Genomic DNA, 20,764 nt, shown 5'->3' on the forward strand with positions numbered 1-20,764 from the left:
AAATATTTCTCTCTATGATTGGTTAAAACTGTTTTTGACCAATGTAAGCAAGGTTTTGGAAGCATGGGATTTCAGGCTAATCATACTTTTAGTCATCACAATCCTTTGCCTTTTTAACTTTTGTCAGTGGGACAAATACAAAATCTTGTGGCACCTTGTCTTTACAGTATATCATATTCAAAAATGTTGTGGTGAACTGTATTCCTTTGTTTCTAAGTTGCTGTAAAAACTCCTCTGGGATTCCATCAATCCCCTTTGCCTTGTTCTTTGGTAATTATTTTATGATATCATGAATCTCTTCCTCAGTTATGATGTTTCTCCTGGGTACAATGTCTGCTTCCCCTTTAATATTTCTTCTGTTATCCAAATATAATTTCTCTACAAATTCTGCCCCACGATTTACTATTTTTTAATTTCTTGTTAATACCTTCCCTTCATAGTCTCTAACTTCTTAACATGTATTCTTTTTTTTACATATGAGAATTCTTCATTTTCTTATAAAATTTATGATTTTTGGCATCTGTCAAATTCTTCTATTTAAGCTTAATTGGATTATATGGTTTTGCGTGCCCATGTGTAACCAGAATATCCAGAAAATATTACAGCATAGACTCAACAAGGTATTGAATGTTTGGCACAGATATGCTGACACATGTTGACTCTAATGTGGTCCACAGGGGTTGCAAAAAAGCTGTATCAGCAAAAAGCAGACTTTATTCATTTGTTGCTTATTCCACTGAACAAATATTTTTTACGTTTCTCATATACAAATAGGAAACCCTTTTGTTTCTGGCAGCCAAAACCCACCTACAATATGACAATGTAGTATGAACTGTGTGTTATAATATGTATCTATTAGTACAACTATTGCACACAACTATAGTTTAAACTGTAGGCTGCTTATTGTTCTAATCAAGTCATATCAGCTTCTGTTGTCACCTTTTGTAAACAGTCTGTTTCTGATCATTATGTTTTGTGTGGAAACTCATACTGGGCCACTGTTTCCAATGCACCCACCCTGGGCACATCTGACGCCCATTGCTAGACTATGCTCAAAGCCAGGTTAATCTTCAGTCTTGATTGTTCTCTTACTTGCAGAGAAAAATACACAATCTATTCATATCTCCCAGAACATCTGATGTTTTTATTGGTTGAAAAGTCAACACCAAGGGAAGACTAGTTTACCTAATAAGACATTCACCCAATGTAAATAAGTGCACTTTGATAATGTATTTCTCTGCCATCAGAGCAGCACTGTTCATATGCGGAAACAATGATTTCAAAGAATTATAGGATGTTTGAAATTACACTTTAAAACATATATTGCTGCTTGAAGAATCCATGTAAATGTGATTGTCTTAAATATTCTTTCATGTAGAAGATGTCAATGATAATGTCATGTTAACTAGTAAAAATCACTTAAATGCATCTATTACTCATTTACTTTTATGTAACAAGACCTTAACAAAGGCTTCTTTGGGACTTTATAACACTTAAAAATCATCATTTAAGGGTTTGTCCATCTCTGCAACATGACTTACTAACAAAACTTAACTTTGGAATGGCGCGAGGCACACTTCTCTTAATATTACATTTTGAGTATAAGACCTGTGAATCACAGAGATGAATAACCAATAGGTATGTACTGATGTTTTAAAAGTTTCATAAAGACCAAAAGCAGCCTTTGTTAAGGTCTTGTTACATAAGAGTAAATGATAACAGATGCATTTGTGCAGTACCAAAACCGACAAAACCAAAATCACAATGCATTTCAAAATTTAATAATTCACCTCTGTCATGCATAGTCAAAGAAGGTCGTCTTTCTGATTAACTTGCAAAGATAAATTTTATTTTCAGAGAAAAAAGGCAACAAACTGACTGTACTCTAAGCAATGCATCCTTATTTGTTTACACTTCTATGAGTCCCTTCACTAATCATTAATGCCCTCTATCATGAATTAAACACATAGTGGATACAAGGATGTGAAAAATTTTAGAGTAGGCAGCTATTTACAGATTTGTACAGGTTTTATGACAATATGTAACCAGTCATTTGAATTCTTACCTGTGTTTAACTTGCAAAGTAACGATGAAATAAAAAGAAAATTCAAACTATCAAAAAAGCAAACCAATAAATAGCAATGTAAAAAATGTACAATTTATGATGCAGTGATATGGCATTTGCCTCTGCACAAAAGACAGCAGTTATAAGATTAAATTGCTTGCTGTTCACTCTGTGTACTCTTTGAGGATAAAAACTGCTTCCAAACAGTACTGACTGCCAAACCGTAAATCTGAGAACAGTCAGTACTTGAAATTCTTTTTAATGGTACCAGATTTATTTCTGGCAGTGTTTTGAATGTGACTATTTAACTGAAAAATCAGACTTTTTTTACTTTTTCGAGCAGATTTCATAATTTACCTAATCACTTTTCTATCTCAAGTGGTTACACTATCACACAACATGATGGTGGTATCAGTCACAACACTTTTATGAGGTAAAAATAAGAAAGTTATATTTTTGTTCATTCTGAATTTTCTATGGCATTTCAACAGTTAAAGGTACTCTCAAGTCTTTTGTTTCCATGACCTTAGTACTGCAAGACCATATCAGTCACTCAGTTATTTATAAAGGAAAGGGAGTTACAAATGTTCTGTAAGTGTTCAGAAAATAAACTTCTACCCTTTAAAGCTAGACTGTAATGTTTGTATCATTCATTATTTTGCCAGTGATTGTTCTTTTTATCTTAAAAAGAGCAATTCACACATAAAATGTAAAAAAGTATGCAAAATGTGCATTATGTTAATAAAAATGTCATTCTGTTAATGGATTTTGCATTAGCCTGATAAAATTAGCATAACGTCGAAAACAATTATCAGTCCATGGGCCAAGTACACATTATTTTATTCAGGACTGGTTAATGCCTTCTACGACATGCTGGTAGGAAAGTCTGTGGCTCCTTGAGAGGTAACTTATGAAAACATTATAAGGGAGATTCAATGTCCCAAATCTTCCTTAATCTAAAAATAACCTTGAAACAAAATTTATACAAAGAAGAAAAATGTCTCAATCATAAGAATAACCAACATGAAAAGCTATTTTTGTGGTTGTACTAAAGTGGTTTAGTAAATGGATGAATGGATAGAGAGATATTACAAATACGTTTGTAGGTAGAAAATCACCAATCACCAATATACTGGGAATGCATGAACACAAAATTAAATACTATAGTATTTCATTTTAAGAAAATTAACTACTTGAAAATCCCACAGAATTTTTCTGAGATTTATATTATTGTGCTATTTTGGGCTTTACCCACATTGTCTCTGCAGCAACCTATAAAAAACATCAACAATCAGTTATATACGCGTCAATGTAATTTGTGGTTTGAATTCCTTTCGTGATACATATGCTTGATTTTATTAGATTTCCATATAGATTTAACTTTACAAAAGCCCTAAACTTGTACTACAAAAAGCATTTCAGTTAATGTGAATTATCATGTAGAAATGTGCAGAAATGCTATGAGTGTATCAAAACAGAGACACAGCATAAAAATATAAAAGATGAAGGTCAGGTAAAAGATTATTTTATAGAGCACTGCTTTAGCGGGAAGGGACTTAAGGAAAGTTTATATGTTAACTAATTTATTGGATTATGGGAACATTAGAATTAAGTAATAAAAATAGCACCCAACTGCTAATCGTGTTCTTCACTAATATACTTTGTAGCTTCAGAGCTCTATCTACTGTAGCCTTTCATTTGAGATGAAGAGCCAACTGAACAGTCAAAAACCTAATAACCAAGAAACCAACCCTATACCTGTTTTCACTTTTGGACCCCAATTCTAATGAGCCTATGCTGTTACAAATGCCAGTAACACAAAGACCAAAAGAACATTTGAAGGTAAAAAATGTACATGAGATATCAGGGAGTGGCAGGACATTAAATGGGGCAGACAAGAGTATAGCCTGGAGGCAAGTGAGAGTATGTTAACTACGAAACTCAAAGAAAACTAAAGGATCAAAACAAAAACTTATCAGAAATAAAGTCAAAATTCAAAATGATCTTTAAGCCAAAAAAAGTCTTAACACTAGGTATAGTTTGTCTTTGATAAGGACAATATTTTGTTTATTTTAAGAAAGTATCCAACACTAGGATTCTGCATCCCATCATTTTAAATAGTCATGAGCTGGTGATGTCATGTTTAGAGTTAATGCCCAATCATGGACTTAACAGTAATCTTCGTTGAAACTGCAATATGGCAGCCACCATGTATGAGCAGGAAAATAAATGACAGAAAGTACAGCAAAAGATACCCCAATCTCTGATTATGCTATTATAAATAACAAGTACTAAATAAACAAGGACGAAACATAAACCAAAAAATACAGCTTTAGGAAAGCCGTAAAGCAGATTCATAATAGTTGCTTAATGTGTCTTAATAGTTGTTTGTTTCAACAAGTTACTGTAAATAAAATTAAAAGTAATTTTTCATAACTATTTAAAAGTTTATTTGTTTGCTAAGTGATTTGACATACAGTATGTTTGCTCTTAGCAGAGGCTGCAGAAAAAAGAACAAATTTTCAGGGAGCATGTATCCTTTACCAACTGCAATCCCATCTCCCAAAATTCATTAAAATTGCATCCATTACATTTCTCCTATAATATGCATGATACTAACAGGTCTATTTAAAATTCAAAGCATTTTGCATCTGCACTTCCACTTACTAGGGCCAAATGTCACCATGCAAATTTTGCAGTATTTATTAAAAGAAACAGGGAATAATAGTTTGTAGGTGTAATGCAATGGGCCTGCAACTAAAACAACGTGTTAGTTTATGTTATGTTAATTTTAATTACTGATTAAAAGTCATCTACACTTACTATTTCTAGGTCAGGAAAACCTGTGGTGAAAGCAAAAGATATGTGCAATTATTGCAGAGGCAGCAATTCTTGATATGGTTACTGAATTCTGTATTAGTTTTTATGAAAGGCACTGACACTACAGAGGATGGATATATCAAATGTATACTAATAGCACAGAATCCTTGTAATTTTTTTTATTCAAGTTTCTAAACAAGTGACCAAAAAAGCCATCATCTTTCATCTTGGATCTGTGGTACATATGCTTATTTGTCAGTTCATATTACTCTAGGCAGTGTTTTGTGGTAGATAACATACTACATTTAAAAGACAAGATTACCAATTCAAAATGCCACCTAACTATCTAACCCCTAATATGTCACTTAACCTGCAAGTCCTCCAACTGTAAAAAAATCTCTATAAACAGTTGCATTGCTCTCTACCCTTATCTTGTATGTAAGTTAGCTTAAAAGTCTAAACCAAATATGTGATAATAATATCTATATATATAATTCACTAAGTCCATGGCAAGCAAGACGCACGCAAGACATGGCAAGCAAGACGCACGCAAGACAAAGCCACGCCCGCCAACGCACAGAGCCCCACCCACCAACAATTCACTAAGCAGCCGACCATGGCACGTAAGACAGAGACCAGACCATGGCAAGCAAGACGCATGAAAGTCCATGGCAAGCAAGACATACGCAAGACAGAGCCACGCCCGCCAACTCACAGTTCACTAAGCAGCCAACCATGGCACGTAAGACAGAGACCAGACCATGGCAAGCATGACGCACGCAAGTCCATGGCAAGCAAGATGCACGCAAGACAGAGCCACGCCCCAACTCACCGAGCCCCGCCCACCAACTCTAAGACCATGGGATACACACGACAGAGCCCCGCCCGCCAACTCTAACCCTCCTCCTGAGTCCACCCTCGCTCTCGAGGCACGTAGCACCTCACCAACCACCGCCTCAGTCGCTTTCGTCCCTGCTACAGTCCACATGCACCTCTGAGCCACGTTGACTTTTCATTGTTCTTTTCGGTTGAGGCTGATTTTCTATATATAATCCCCCAAGTCGTCCGACCATAGGATACGCACGTACACAAGACAGAACCCCGCCCACCAACTCTAACCCTCCTCCCCGAGGCATGCGCACTTCGTGCTCATGTGCTCGACCCCAACTCCTAATCAAACACATCCTGAGTCGCTTTCTCCCGCGTCCACCCTCGCTCTCGAGGCATGTGTACTGCCTGCTCATGTCCCCGCCCCCAGCTCCTCACCTGAGTCGCTTTCATCTGTGTAGGCGCGCGATAGAGACACACACACACAAGCATGCGAGAGAGAGAGAGAGAGACACACAGACAGGCGCGTGAGAGAGAGCCACACACAGACAGGCGCGCGAGAGAGAGGGAGACACACACACACAGGCGCGCGAGAGAGAGGGAGACACACACACAGGCGCAAGAGAGAGAGAGAGAGACACACACACACATTGCCTGTATCTGCCAAAACCAGTTTTCAGTCATGGACAATTGTATGTTGCTCTCTCCAGAGTTCCATCTTTTCATTCACTCACAGTCGTATCCTCAAACCCACCCCATTTGGACAACTGTGTCGTTCAGGAAGTGTTCACCTATCAATAAATAATTATGTGGCGTATGCTACGCCGCGGTTTGGCTAGTATACAATAAAATGCTTACTGTTTAACAGTTAATAATATAATACGTTTTTTGTCAACATGTTGTCCAGCTGTCTACAAATATGTCTACAATACTTGTATTTTGTCAAAATAATAAAATATCTTCTTAAACTGCTCATCCCATTGACATAACAGACATTTTTAAAGAAACTGTTAAAATTCTTTAACCAATGCAGGCAACAATTTCTGGAAAACAATGCAAAACATAATTTGCATTCAGTTCACAATATTAATTCATCTGCATTAAAAGCAGTAAAGTTAAATAAATTGATCATTAAAAGAAAAAAATATGTTTAACGTGTGGAAAAGATGGAATGTGTAATTTCATATACAATCCAGTTATTTTGTATAAAATGACTTTTTGTGGACAAAACTGAAATGATGCAGTTGGCACAACCTGACAAGAAAACTGGGAGCTTTCCGGTCGTCTCCATATTTCACTCAATCCAACATCCTTTACACATTGTGCTTTGCAAAGCAAATAAACAAAACATGCTGCATAATATTCACAAATTGATCTTTAAATTTAAATTTAAAATTGTAAATGTAAATAAAAGAAAAAAAATTGCATTGACAGATTCTGGGTACTTCAGGATCTAGACATACATTTTTAGAGAAAGTATCTAAAGGATCATTTGAATTAATAACAGTTATTGATACAAAGAAAAGTGGAAGACTAAAGTAATAAAATCAATGGACAGCACAGGATAACACGATGAATTAAATGTAAACCTTTCAAGACTAATAGTTTATGGTAGAACTACCACTAACTTAACTGTATGTTATAAACCTTTCGTGAACAACGACAACTGGAAGGTACACGAAGGTACAGCAGTTATTAACTTGTTGACTACCAGAGTGACAACAGGCAACTTTGTTCCTGACAGAGATACAAAATCAGGGTGTTATTTTAATATACTAATTAAATACATTTTGGTATTGAGAAATACTTAAAAAAAAAAAAAAAAAAAGTATTTTCTCTGAAATTCTAGTAAACTGGTAGCTGAAACATGGAACAGAAAATCCTCCCAACTTGTAGTTGTCAGTCAACTTGTCAAGTCAGAGAGAAAAGGTAGATTTTGAAATTAGTGGCACGTGGAGCTAAAGAAATGAACTTATCAGAATGGCCAGAGTGGAGGAAGCATAAAGTGAAAAGAGGGTCCACAGAGAACAAGTTTTTTTAATATTAAAAATGCAAGATTTCTGTTATTTTATATGGTTGTGTAGACAAAAATTATGGAGTGTTTCAACAAATAACTGTATATAAGTCTTAAGTAAAACTTTCAAGATGATGCAATATCAAACTGGAGGCTATTATAAATAAGCCCACAGTGGGGTAATTTTATAAACAACATTTAGTTCAAATCAAGACTCTGCCAGCCACATTTTGAAACTGTTCTAACTTGGTGATACTCAGAATTTGATTTTATGGCAGAAAATGTTGTTCCATTCAGGCTGAGTGCCTACTGACTGACCAAATATACAGTAAATATAACTTGAGGTAACACAGTCTAATTTTTTTTAATGCTTTAAAACATAACATGACATAACATAACATTCTGTAGCATATTTAGTCCAAATCTGTGTTGTGATGCCCTGAGTCTATCCTTGAAGCATATGGGGAGATGCAAACATTGATGTACGCATGCACAAATGATATTAGGATTTGACACAAACTTCGGCATGTCAAATAAATCTTCCCTTTTAAATTATTATCTATCGCAGATCCACTGAAGGTCTGTCTTATTTCTGCTGTGTGTTTCATTAAAATCCACCCAGCATTTGATATAACAAATTACACTGACATTGATGTGAAATTCTTTTTATCACACAAAACTGTGGTTATGGAAATATGAGCACATTGTTGTGAATGTAATAAATGAACAACTGTGGATGAATGAAATGAGCTGTGCCATTTCTTTAATGAATAAAATTACTGTAAATGTTATGTATCAGTGCACTTTGAGAAACTTCCAGAAAGCAATAATAAGACCATCACATTTCATTTGGTAAGAACATTTTTTATATCTATCTTCCACCATTTGTTTTAATATAATTCAGATTCCTTGTTAGCCTGCACAATACATGCTATACTTCATTACGAAATAGAAATAGCATTCAAATAGCAGAACTATTTTGAAACAGTGGAATTTTTCAAATGTGTTATTTTTAAAGGTTAAATGATTGACATTTTAATTAAGTTAGTAAAAGTGAATCAGCCTACTATAAAAAAATATAATTTTTGTATGTTAATGGAAAATCTAGTTCATGCAACTATGCAGGTTGTTGCAATGTGTCTAATCTGTCTTATTTGTAATACTTTACTATAATAGGAAGAACAGAATGTATAATCCTCAGTTTATTGAAATGTTATTTACATTTATGTGCAAATGTTTGTTGTCAGGAGCGGGCCTGGGCTCTGCCTTTAACCCTTTTTGCCTGTATTTTGCCCTTCCCCTACTGTCAGGGTCTGCTGCTATGCAGTGTAAATCATGTTTCAGTAACGTGATGGGATGAACTCTAGAAATAAACCAGGGACCTAACTAGAGGTATGCAATTTGATCATTTTTTATTAATATGCTGCTGCTGGAGTATGTGAATTTCCTCTTGGGATTAATAAAGTATCTATCTATCTATCTATCTATCTATCTATCTATCTATCTATCTATCTATCTATCTATCTATCTATCTATCTATCTATCTATCTATCTATCTATCTATCTATCTATCTATCTATCTATCTATCTATCTATCTATCTATCATTTACCATTGTGAAAGCTTCTAGTTTCATACTCCTAAGGTCTTAGATTTTTTCAAGTGTTCCAGCTGCTAACAGCAATTTGCTTGTTTTTAGACTCAACCTCTCTGCCTGATATTTTGTTTTTTGGCCTGTTTTTTCACTTGCCTCATGCATTTTGGACATTGATTAAAATATATTTCAACTGTACCAGTCTACCATGGCTTCTATCATGTCAGTTTGTTCATGTTTGCTTAAAAAAACCTGGCTAGTATTCCCAACCACACTTAACACAAAATGGTGAAAAATGTAGGCAAAAAAGTATGGACATGTGATGAGAGACAATGAATATATGGACAAAAGAGTGATGGGCATGGGAAAACAAGGGAAGAGAAAGTGAGGGAAGCTAAAACAAAGGTGAATGGATAAAGTAAAAGACAGGAAAAGGGTTTGATGCTGGAGGAGCATGACTGAAATGTATGGAAAAGGTTGAACAGGCATTCTGACCTCACAAAAAAGTGAGAAAATATGAAAAGGATGAAGAAGAATTTGAGTTTAAATTGAATTGGCTTAATTCATACTTGTTTTGTCCTTACATACAACCAAAGCTTAAGCAATCTAATTTTTCTTTCACATTATTTGTGTAAATGAGTAAGCATGGCTTTTTTACATAGGCTTTACATGCATTACATGCATGTACTTTGTTAGTAATTTCAATAAGAAATGTACATCTTATTATATAAAGACAAACAAAAATATTTTATAATCTCTTTAAAGAAATATTCTCTGTCATATACATACAGAAAAAAGTTGTCATGATGGTATAGTGGTGAGCACTACAGCTTCATGGTTCCAGTTTTCCTTTCCAACTTCTAGGCACATTCATTGTTAGGCTAACTGATAACTCCAAAATGTCTTATATGATTGACTGGAGAGGAGGCCTGCAATGTACACATGCTATATAACAAGGGGATGGTTCCTACCTTGTGCCCAAAACTGCTTTGATAAGCTCCATGAACCATACCCGCCACCAAACCAAAAGTTCTGAAAAGGTCTAATCAAGTTTCATTATTTGTGAAAAAAGTCAACTGTTCATTGGCATGGAGGAAAACTGCTGTAAATATCCATCCATCCATTTTCCAACCCGCTGAATCTGAACACAGGGTCACGGGGGTCTGCTGGAGCCAATCCCAGCCAACACAGGGCACAAGGCAGGAAACAATCCTGGGCAGGGTGCCAACCCACCACAGGACACACACAAACACACCCACACACCAAGCACACACTAGGGCCAATTTAGAATCGCCAATCCACCTAACCCGCATGTCTTTGGACTGTGGGAGGAAACCGGAGCGCCCGGAGGAAACCCATGCAGACACGGGGAGAACATGCAAACTCCACGCAGGGAGGACCCGGGAAGCGAACCCAGGTCCCCAGATCACCCAACTGCGAGGCAGCAGCGCTACCCACTGCGCCATCGTGCCGCCGCTGTAAATATTAAATGATAAAATATATATTGCATCTTTTAATACTTTCATTGTTACTTTAATTTTAGCTATACAATAACTAGCCACAGACTTCTGTATGATGGGTTGATTTATTTGTGGGACAGTATGTACCACATATTCAGATCTACATTACATGAGTTTTGGGGCTCTCCTGTTAAGCCCTATTATTGTCTTTTACCAAATGTTTAAATTTATCTTCCTGGAATAGAATGAGTTTTAAGTATATAGAATTTAAACAGTTGGCTGTAAGTAATTATATTCTGTTCCACTGGATGTGATTGCTAGTTCTGAGGGTAGGAGCAATGATAAACATAACTGGCACTTGCCACCTTCTTGCATCTATTGTAAGACCAATGACTGCCTCCTAAGAAATCCATCCATTAGCCAACCTGCTATATCCTAACTACAGGGTCACAGGGGTCTGCTGGAGCCAATCCCAGCCAACATAGGGCGCAAGGCAGGAAACAAACCCCGGGCAGGGTGCCAGCCCACCGCAGGGCGCACACACACACACCCACACACCAGGCACCACACTAGGAACAATTTAGAATTGCCAATGTACCTAACCTGCATGTCTTTGGACTGTGGGAGGAAACCCGAGCACCGTCATTGTCATTTTTTCTTCATATTTTAAAATTCTATTCTGAAATGTACATATTAGAACACTTACCTACATTAACAATGTTAGCTCCTATGACTCCATGTAGGTCCTACACAGCTATTGATCATATAATCTACCTTTAGGTGCACTGTAGACAACTCTGTATCCTCATTAAATCAACAATAACTACACAGTGGTAGCAGACTATCTCATAGAATGCAAGCTGCTACCCATAATCCTGGTGTTAGCAAGGCTACTAACAGCATCACTGAGAACTATGGATTAATTTACAAAACGTGAATTTTAAAATGTTCAGAGCTGGTGATGGTGAGCTGAGTGTTCTCTGTCTAATGTCCATATTTTAAAATCAGTCATTATTGTGTTCTATGTGACAGGGTGTTGACCTTGGCACAACCTTTGCCGTCACAACGATAGCTAATTAGTCGGATCATATCTATTTTGTTTCATTGGTGATTATATGTACGGTACTGATATATAATTTGCATTAATCTTTTTGGAGTAAAATACACAGTGCTAAGTCTGCATAAGTTATTGAATGAGAGGGTAGCCATATCTTAAATACAGGACAAATGATGAGGTGTGAAGAAAAGTAAAGCTGCTGATAAAGGCACTAAGAAAGTTGTCCCTTACATTTGAAGATACAGTATTAGTAAACAAATAAAGTGCATCAACTCATGCATTGCCTGAATCTCCCTTTCATTTTATTGGGCCCCAACAAGTTAACCAAGGCACACTCACACTTCAGCTGGGACCAGTTAAGCCTAAAGCTTGGAGCCAATCCCAGGGCGCAATACAGGAAACAAACCCCAGGCAGGGCGCCAGTCCACCACAGGGCATGCACACACACACACCAAGCACACACTAGGGAAGATTTAGGATCGCCAATGCATCTAACCAGCATGTCTTTGGACTGTGGGAGGAAACCGGAGCACCCGGAGAAAACCCACAAAGACATGGGGAGAACATGCAAACTCCACTCAGGGAGGACCCGGGAAGTGAACCCGGGTCTCCTAACTGTGAGGCAGCAGTGCTACCCACTGCGCCACCGTGCTGCCCCCTAAGAAATCCAATTGAAAAAATTCTGTATCAGTTTTATTTTGAAAATGTTGAACCAATTTAGTGTCTTTGCAATGATAATTCCATGTTTATTTACAATGCTTAGCATTTTTCAGAAAAAAGTCTTTACTGAAAAGATGTCTGGTCTGTGTGCTGGTGTGATGCCCAGGTTATCCTTGAACCTGGAACATTGATAATCATGGACTGAGATGGGCTAGGCAATAAGGACACACACATACTCAGCAAGAGATGGGGCAAAGTCAGTCATTCAGTCATTTTCTAACCTGCTTAGTCCTGAACAGGGTCACAAGGGTCTGATTCAATCCCAGCAAGCATAGGGCACAAGGCAGGAAAAAACCCTTGACAGGGTGCCAGTCCATCACAGTGTGAACACACACACATCCACACACACTCCACAACCACACATTAGGGCCAATTTAGGATCAGCAATTCACCTAACCTGCATGTTATTGAACTATGAGAGGAAACTGGTATATAAGGAGGAAACCCACGCAGACATGGAGTGAACATGCAAACTCCATGCAGGAGACACCAACCCTGGCCTCTTTATTGCGAGGCAGTAGCGCTATCACTGTGCCACCGTGCTGCCCTTTGGTGCAAAGTGCTTAGTGCTTTAATCTATCAACTATAAAATTAAAAGATTTGTGTGTCCAGTCCCTCAGAGCAATCTCATTGGTCAGTTTGGCTTTGGTGACATAATGAAAGAGGAAATGTGAGTGTGAGTCACACGAAGAGGAGTAAAGGCTCAATCTAAGAGTGTCGCCTTCAAAGATGGAAAGTATAAAACCAGGCAGGTGGCAAGAAAGGTGCCTCAAAAACAATGGGAGAGTCTGAGAAGCAGGCTTTATGGGAATACAGTAAAAAAAAAATGCGAGTGCCAGGGTAGATAGATTCAGCCACATGTGAATACAGAGGAAATGCACTGAAGGTCCACATAAGGCAAGAGATAGCAAATAATTTTAAATTATTCTATTACCTTCAGCAGGTACTGTGGCTTGTTATGGGATGCTATATATTCAATATTTAAGGTGTAGTGCAGGTTTCTTCTTTCAGTAAATACTCTATAATAAGAAACAATGTTCATGGTGGAGTTAAAAGCTGATAAATATTCCAGGAAATAAATAATCCAAGGAACTAGGTTAAAAAAACCAACATGAGCCATTATGTTTCTTGGTGCAACCACATCTATGTTGCTCACCCATTTTGTTTGTTATACATCAGAAGAGCAGGAGTGCCCCATTCTCGTGAAGACCATTTGCTTGCTCCATTCATTGCTGTATGGAACCTCTTGCCTCCTCTCTGTCGCACCTGCTCTGCTTCATTCTGACTCCTTTCTTATTTTCCTTTCCTTTCCTTTTCACCTCCTGACGCATTTTGTTCATCTTTCATTTCCCCACTTTTCCTTCAATTTCTTTCTAACCTGCTTAGGTGCACTTTTATTCTTTTGTGGATGCCAGTGCCATGATGATGCCCCACAGAATAATAATGAGGAAGCCGGATGAACTGAACATGCCTACACATGAATATGCGATCAGCTAATTTACCCACTTCAGGGACACAAGGTTGCGCTAACACATGTGTGCACAACCATCCGGAGAGCACTGTTTATTTAAAAATCCACACACTACCACACACCCCAAAATGTGCTTTACCACAGCTGGTGATAGAGATGCACAATGAGTTCAGTACTTAAATCCAAGGCTGAAGACTCATTAATTTACTTTAGCATGTCCTGATTTGTTAATCATTTCCACAAAAATACACAGATGACAGCCATTAAAACAGTTACTGATACTTCTCTATTATTTGTCTTGTGTTCGCAATCTGCTGTGGCACTTTTTGTCACTAAATCATTGCCCATCTACTATTTCTGCCCATGTAAAATAAGTGCATTTATCTGATTAACTACTGTATATACAATACCTATCTGGTAAGATGTTCAAGATTTAATTGGCTTAGTTACAGTATGTGTCTCCATCTTTGTAACTGTGCTGTGTGTCTGTCACATTTCATACACTTTATGTTACTGGTTCTGAGGTAAAATGTGGCTCTTCAAAGTATTTTTTTAAAGATTGAGTGTATATAGTATACATACACATACTGTACATACAAGTATAAAATATTCTCAAAGTACTTTTTTTTTATGGGGAAGTACATACAAATACAACTCTTTGAAAACAATACTGCACTTGAGAAAAGCATTAGCATATTCACATCTGATAGGTTGAATTAGCACAAAGGTAAAATTATAAAAGAATGGCCAGTCATATTATAATACTATTATCTGCAAGACAAATGTCAGCTATGCAATAAATCCTGCATTTCTAGCTATCATCTTGATCTCAATTACGGAATTCGAAAAATTAGCTTACAACAGCTACAATAAAAGATACACTTCCATCACACACCACCATCTAACAGTTTGATCCTTTCTAATACACTCAAATCTGGCAGTTTCACAGTGGCCTTGCCATAAAATGTTTTGCAATCAAGCTCATAATGTACAAAGTGACTTTTTTGCAGTTGTGGTTTGCTCATATTTACTTGTGCATTCAAAAAGCCAAGTGAATCCAGAAAATTTCCAAGAGGCATGTGTACTAGGGGGTAGCATTTAATGTGTGTGATTCCAAGGACATTTTGACCTTCCAAATCTTCTATACATGTATGCAACCTTATCTGTTTTACAACATTTATTCATTCAGCTATTACCTATTATCTGCTTTGTCTAAGTGAAGATTCTGGATGGCAGAACCTATCCCTACATGCCATGATGCAGGAAACAAACCTGGATCACAAGTCAACTCTGAGTCACATTTCAAATTAAGTTACATGTCTGACATGTGGAAGGAAAACTAGAGCACTCATAGAAAAATCCATTCTGACAATGACAGACCAGTGTTTTGAATCCAGCCTTGTGCAGCTGGAAAGCAGTACCACTAATTACTGTGTCATTCAATTCCATAAAAACAATAATAATGGCATTGTTTTTGTTTTTAAATGTTTTCATTTTTAATTCTGTATCATCTTCTCCTCCTCCCACAGTTTTGACTCTCACATAACTTTTCCATAGGAAAATCTTAAAACTCACATAGCTTTTCTATTAAAACATCAAAATCAGCACCTACCTTTAGCCAGAAAGGTATAAGGATATACAAGACTAATTAAATTAACACTTCCTTCCTAAACTTCTTTTTCTATTTCAAAGTATCCCAATATACATTAACAAATAATTTTTTAAGAAATTAGATTCAATCATAACCTCATTTATTTGGAATTCAAAGCATCCACGTATCCAGTGGGCAACTCTACAAAGACCTAATGCAGAAGGTGGCATGGCACTACCTAACTTTCAATTTTATTACTGGGCCGCAAATATACAAGCTATAAAAACCTGGACAATGACACAATTAGAAAAACACACACAGGCTTGGTCTGCAATAGAAGTAAAGTTCTGTAGTACTTCTGTATATTCCTTGCTTTGTTTCTCAGTAAATACAAGTTTTCGTCAATATATTAACATCCCAATTATGCTTCATTCACTCAGAATATAGAAGCAATATAGGAAGATAGAGAAGCTTTTATCTGCGGCACCTCTGCACGATAACTACCTTTTTCCACCCTGTCATGACTTAACAGTTTTTAATGTTTGGAAAACATACAGGATTAAATCGCTTACAGATTTGTACATAGATAACGTCTTTCCATCCTATGAACAATTACACTCCAAATTGAATTTCCCATCAACACAATTTTTCTGCTATTTCCAAATTAGAAATTTTTCTAAACAAAATCTTCCCAATTTTCCTCACCACCCACCTACTTCTGTTCCGTAAGAGATATTGATCAGTCTTGAGTCTCTTCCTTTCACAAATTCCAGAGTACAGTGGGAAAAGGATCTGTCACTCAATATTTCAGAAAAGGAGTGGAATGCTGCCATGCATAGTATTTACACCAGCTCCATATGGGCAAAACATACAATTATTAAACTTTAAAATTTTTTATTGTGCATGTCTATCTCGTTTAAAATTGTCCAAAGTGTTTCCAGGAGCAAGATCTAACCTGCGAACGTTGCAAGCAAGTTCTAGCCTCACTAAGCCACATGTTTTGGGCCTGCACCAAATTAACATCATTCTGGACAAACATTTTTAAATGCCTATCAGACAGAATTAGTGTCACAATCCATCCTAATCCATTACCAGATGTGTTTGGAGTACACCCAGATGGATGTAAGTGGAGAAGGACAAACAAGTTGTAATTGCCTTTATTTCACTATTGGCACGTAGACTTATCTTGCTCAACTGGAAGAATCCTAGCCTACATCTTTTAAGTCAGTGGGTAACTGATGTTATACACTATTTGAAATTGGAATATAATAAATTCTCACTTAGTGGATATGATTAACACTTTTTAAAAACCTGGCAGGATCTAATTAATAACATTTTAGAATAAGCATTCACATTGGGGGAAAAGGATTCTCTCCTCCTTTTTTCTACTCTGGCTATTGGCCTTTCCTCTCTTTCTCATGGGTGGAGGTAGAACTGAATTTAGTTGTATCAAATTTGACTTGCTTGTATGGAATGTTATTTGATTTTAATAATTTCAATAAAATGGAAAAATAACACTTCTGTATTTATTAATCTGAGAGAAAATAGACAAAATAGGGAAAAACATAGTCAGCTGTTCCATACCCTTCTTAGATAGCTAACTAAGAATTGTTGACTGAATAGTAAACACTAAATTTAAAAAAGGTGAAAAATGTCAAAAAAAAGAAGGAAACATAGGAATTAAATATAAAAGATACATTATGGAAGAGTAAAAAAAAAATCAGGACAAAGAAGAGAACCTCAGCAACTGACCTGAACCAGGCAATGCCATTAGGGGACTCTCCAGTTTGGTGAAATAAGACAGCTCCAAAGAAAATGACTTAGAATGCTGGTGCTATTTGTTATAAAATGTGAAACAAAGGGTACTGTACTAAAGGATAACATGGATAGCAAACTAGTTGAAACATGGCAGCAGGGAAACCCAAAAAAAGAACTATAAAAGTCATGATTGTTTGAATAATGGGACTTCTGATTGCCTTTTCTTTTATTTACCTATAAGGAGGCAGACATGAAGAAAAAATAGGGGTCAACAGATAGTCATGTGGTGAAGCCTTTAACAATGTAATGACTCGGAGGTTACCCTGGAAATTAGACCTTCAATTGAGTTCAAATGGCAAATCTCACAGAGCTCAGGGATGTTGTGAGGAGTGAATATAGGGTTGAGTCAAAATTTCTGTAGCAAAAGAGAGGTGGCTAACAGGACAAAGAGAGAGAAATCTTAGAAAGAATAGTGTAAAGTGCAGAAATAGAAAAGCTTACTCCATGAAGGGCGTATAATACACCCATTCAGCCTGACCAATACCATGAAGGTAGGAGCTTATTGGTAGTGGATTGACTTTAGTGATTTTCCATCACAAAATCATTGTGAATTTCCCATTGGGATTAATAAAGTATCTATATATATATATATCTATCTATCTATCTATCATTTATTAACCTCCCTATATATTTTTTATTTCTGATTCTCATTAGTTCAGGTTTCGGGACATTAAATAATAATGTAGTTAGATTCAGCAGTATTTAAATAATCAGTGTAGTTGAGCCAAGGATTTATAATTTATTTAATTTAATTTATATTTATACTTTATAATTTACTGACCATGGCCATCACTTAGGCTCCAATATAAAACCTATAACGTCATACACCATCAATCACTGAACAACAGATTTTAAGTTTGTGTATAAAAAGGTCTATTACACAAACTAAAAAGACAAACTTCCCTTTCTATGCACAGGGTAAGTATGACTTTCTTCAGTTCAGCAAGGACGAGATTTCAGCATCATGTAATTGTCATTGTCAAGATGAAAGATACTAAAAGACAGAAGCATTTTAAAGCAGGTCAGTCCTCACTCAATTATTTATCTTTCCCCTTTTTCTTCTAATAAATTACAAAATAAGATGCATTTTATATATTTCATATGAAAAATTGTGAAGTCCCTTCTTCAAATTTGTCATTGTCATATATAACTGCTGTGAATCTCAATCTGTTGATCATTGAAAATGCTATAATGTTGTTGAAAAATCTCTTTGGTTGCACAGAGTCAAATGCAATATACACAATACAGCTATTATCATAACCACATTGAAACATTTAAAATACACTCAGAATATAAACAAAAGTTCTTTGTGCTTCACTGAATGTGCATTTAATTAGCATAAATATTAACCTAAAGTGTGAAAAAAGGATCCTGTTTTCAATCAAGAGGACATCAGCATTAATGCATTAAGAATGAGATGGTAACCCCTTTGGTAACATTAAAAAAATACTTACTGTTGTGGTTTTCACTCTGCCTCCAGGTTGTGTACAAGTCCAGCCTGATTTATTTATTAACAAATTACATCCTTCTCCTTCCAAACAAGGAAGCATTTCACACCATTGTTTTGCCTTTACAATCCGTGCTATAAAAAGAAAAAGGAAACAGATTTACAATTGACTGCAAAAGAGAAGCACATCTCAATATTTGTTCTAGACAATTGCAAAGCTAGTTTTCCAAGTATTCAGAAATAAATAGGCAATACCGCTAAATGTGTTTTACAAAAAAAAAGCACTGCTCAGACCTTTAGTCGGACTCAAGAGGAATGCTCAGTCAAGTAAGACATTCTTTAACTGCATTTCTGCTTACAAAGCAGCTGTTACACCGTTAAAGTGTGTGGATTGCAGATAGAGTATAATGACATTTTAAGCCATATTCAGCTTACCACTATAATGTTCATCCATGCAGCTATAAATTCTATTGCTACTGAAAGAAAAAGATTATTGATCCTAATTTTGAGAGCTTCACATCACATGGGTAACAAGGCAAGCTTTCTGTATTAATATAACCTGATTTTGGAAGCTGCCAGTTTGGCCTTTTTTCAGTTTATATCTTTATTCTGCTTTGTGCTACAGTAAAGAGGGAAGCTGCATAAAACCCAGTGTGGTGTCTCCTGGGCTTGAAGACCTATCAGTCCTTTGTAATCCAGACTGAAGGATTATTCAGTTTTACCACATTGCAACAAGGTGTTTAAATGCACTTACAAGAGGGATTTCTAAAGAAGTGTTTAGAAATGAAGGTAAATAATTGATATAATTGAGATTTTAGGTTTTTAATCTTAAATTTTGTGGAAGGATTCAGTCATATTAAAAAGTAAGTACACCCCATGAAAAGGGAATATGATATAACAAGGGGGCTCTGCCCCCTGCTCGCTTCGCTCGCCTACCCCCGGGGTTGGGTAACCCGAAATACATTGATGAATGTATGAGATATATTGGAGTGTAAAGGTGTAGATGACGAACAAAGGAAGTAAAGAACCCATAGCATGGCACATTAGAAGGATCTATTGGAATACTTCTTTATGCACAACATTTGTAGTAAAATCGTTGATAGATTGCGTCATCTGGATCTAACACGTAGATCTGTGCATATTTGCGTTCGTGATTTGGCTCAGGGTGCACTGTTCCAATCCGATGTAATATTTGTCCACATATGCGAAAGCAGTATGGGCCATTGCCAGCTGGTGGCCTGATATTTACCCCGGTAGATGCAAAAGCAGATGAACTATTGTAGGATCTAATGCAGTCCATAATGTTTTTACTTTCGGGTACATTGTTAGTTAGAAACATCCGTAGATATTCAGGATATTCATCTAAAGGAGGCAGTCTAACCTGACCCCTTTGACAACAGCGTGTAAACTCATTAGTTGTATTGCCAGTTGTTTCTTCAGGGAAGTTAAGTGAATGACAATGACAGCAAATGATATTCATTACTCCTAATGAATGTTCATTAATAGTGGACGCACTTAAAACCAAAAAGCCCTCAACCTGGGTGGGACGCTACAATACTTTTGAATTTTACTGCTTTCATATTCTGTACTTTTGTCTGCATGTGTATTGTGCCATCATTTGTTTAAGCCTTTCGAATTCCACTGCTTTCATAATCTCTTATCTGCCTTTTTTTCTCTCCAATGCCTTTGGGTCTCTATTCTCCGTATTGTCCTTATACGCTTTCTATGCGCTGAGAGCACATGATTTGTGTGTACTATGTGCTTTTACACGATTGATTTTTTTTTGATCGGTGTGCTCTTATATATTCCGTACTATCTTTGTGGACCTTTGCGGACCCCGTAGTGTCTAAACCCGTGCCTGCTTTGCTTCCGCAGTTTCT

At 36.5% G+C, this 20,764-nt stretch overlaps 1 protein-coding gene across 4 annotated transcripts in view; it reads right to left on the reverse strand.

Annotated features, from left to right (window-relative positions):
* tafa5a (TAFA chemokine like family member 5a) overlaps nucleotides 1-20,764 on the reverse strand; it is a 719,776-nt gene that overhangs the window by 63,139 nt on the left and 635,873 nt on the right. For all 4 annotated transcript variants that reach the window (XM_028812114.2, XM_028812105.2, XM_028812088.2 and 1 more), the window contains exon 3: nucleotides 18,892-19,019. In XM_028812114.2, the coding sequence (XP_028667947.1) occupies nucleotides 18,892-19,019 (128 nt within the window). The remainder of the gene's footprint in view (nucleotides 1-18,891; nucleotides 19,020-20,764) is intronic.

Source organism: Erpetoichthys calabaricus, chromosome 1 (assembly GCF_900747795.2).
Source record: "Erpetoichthys calabaricus chromosome 1, fErpCal1.3, whole genome shotgun sequence".
Taxonomy (NCBI): domain Eukaryota; kingdom Metazoa; phylum Chordata; class Cladistia; order Polypteriformes; family Polypteridae; genus Erpetoichthys; species Erpetoichthys calabaricus.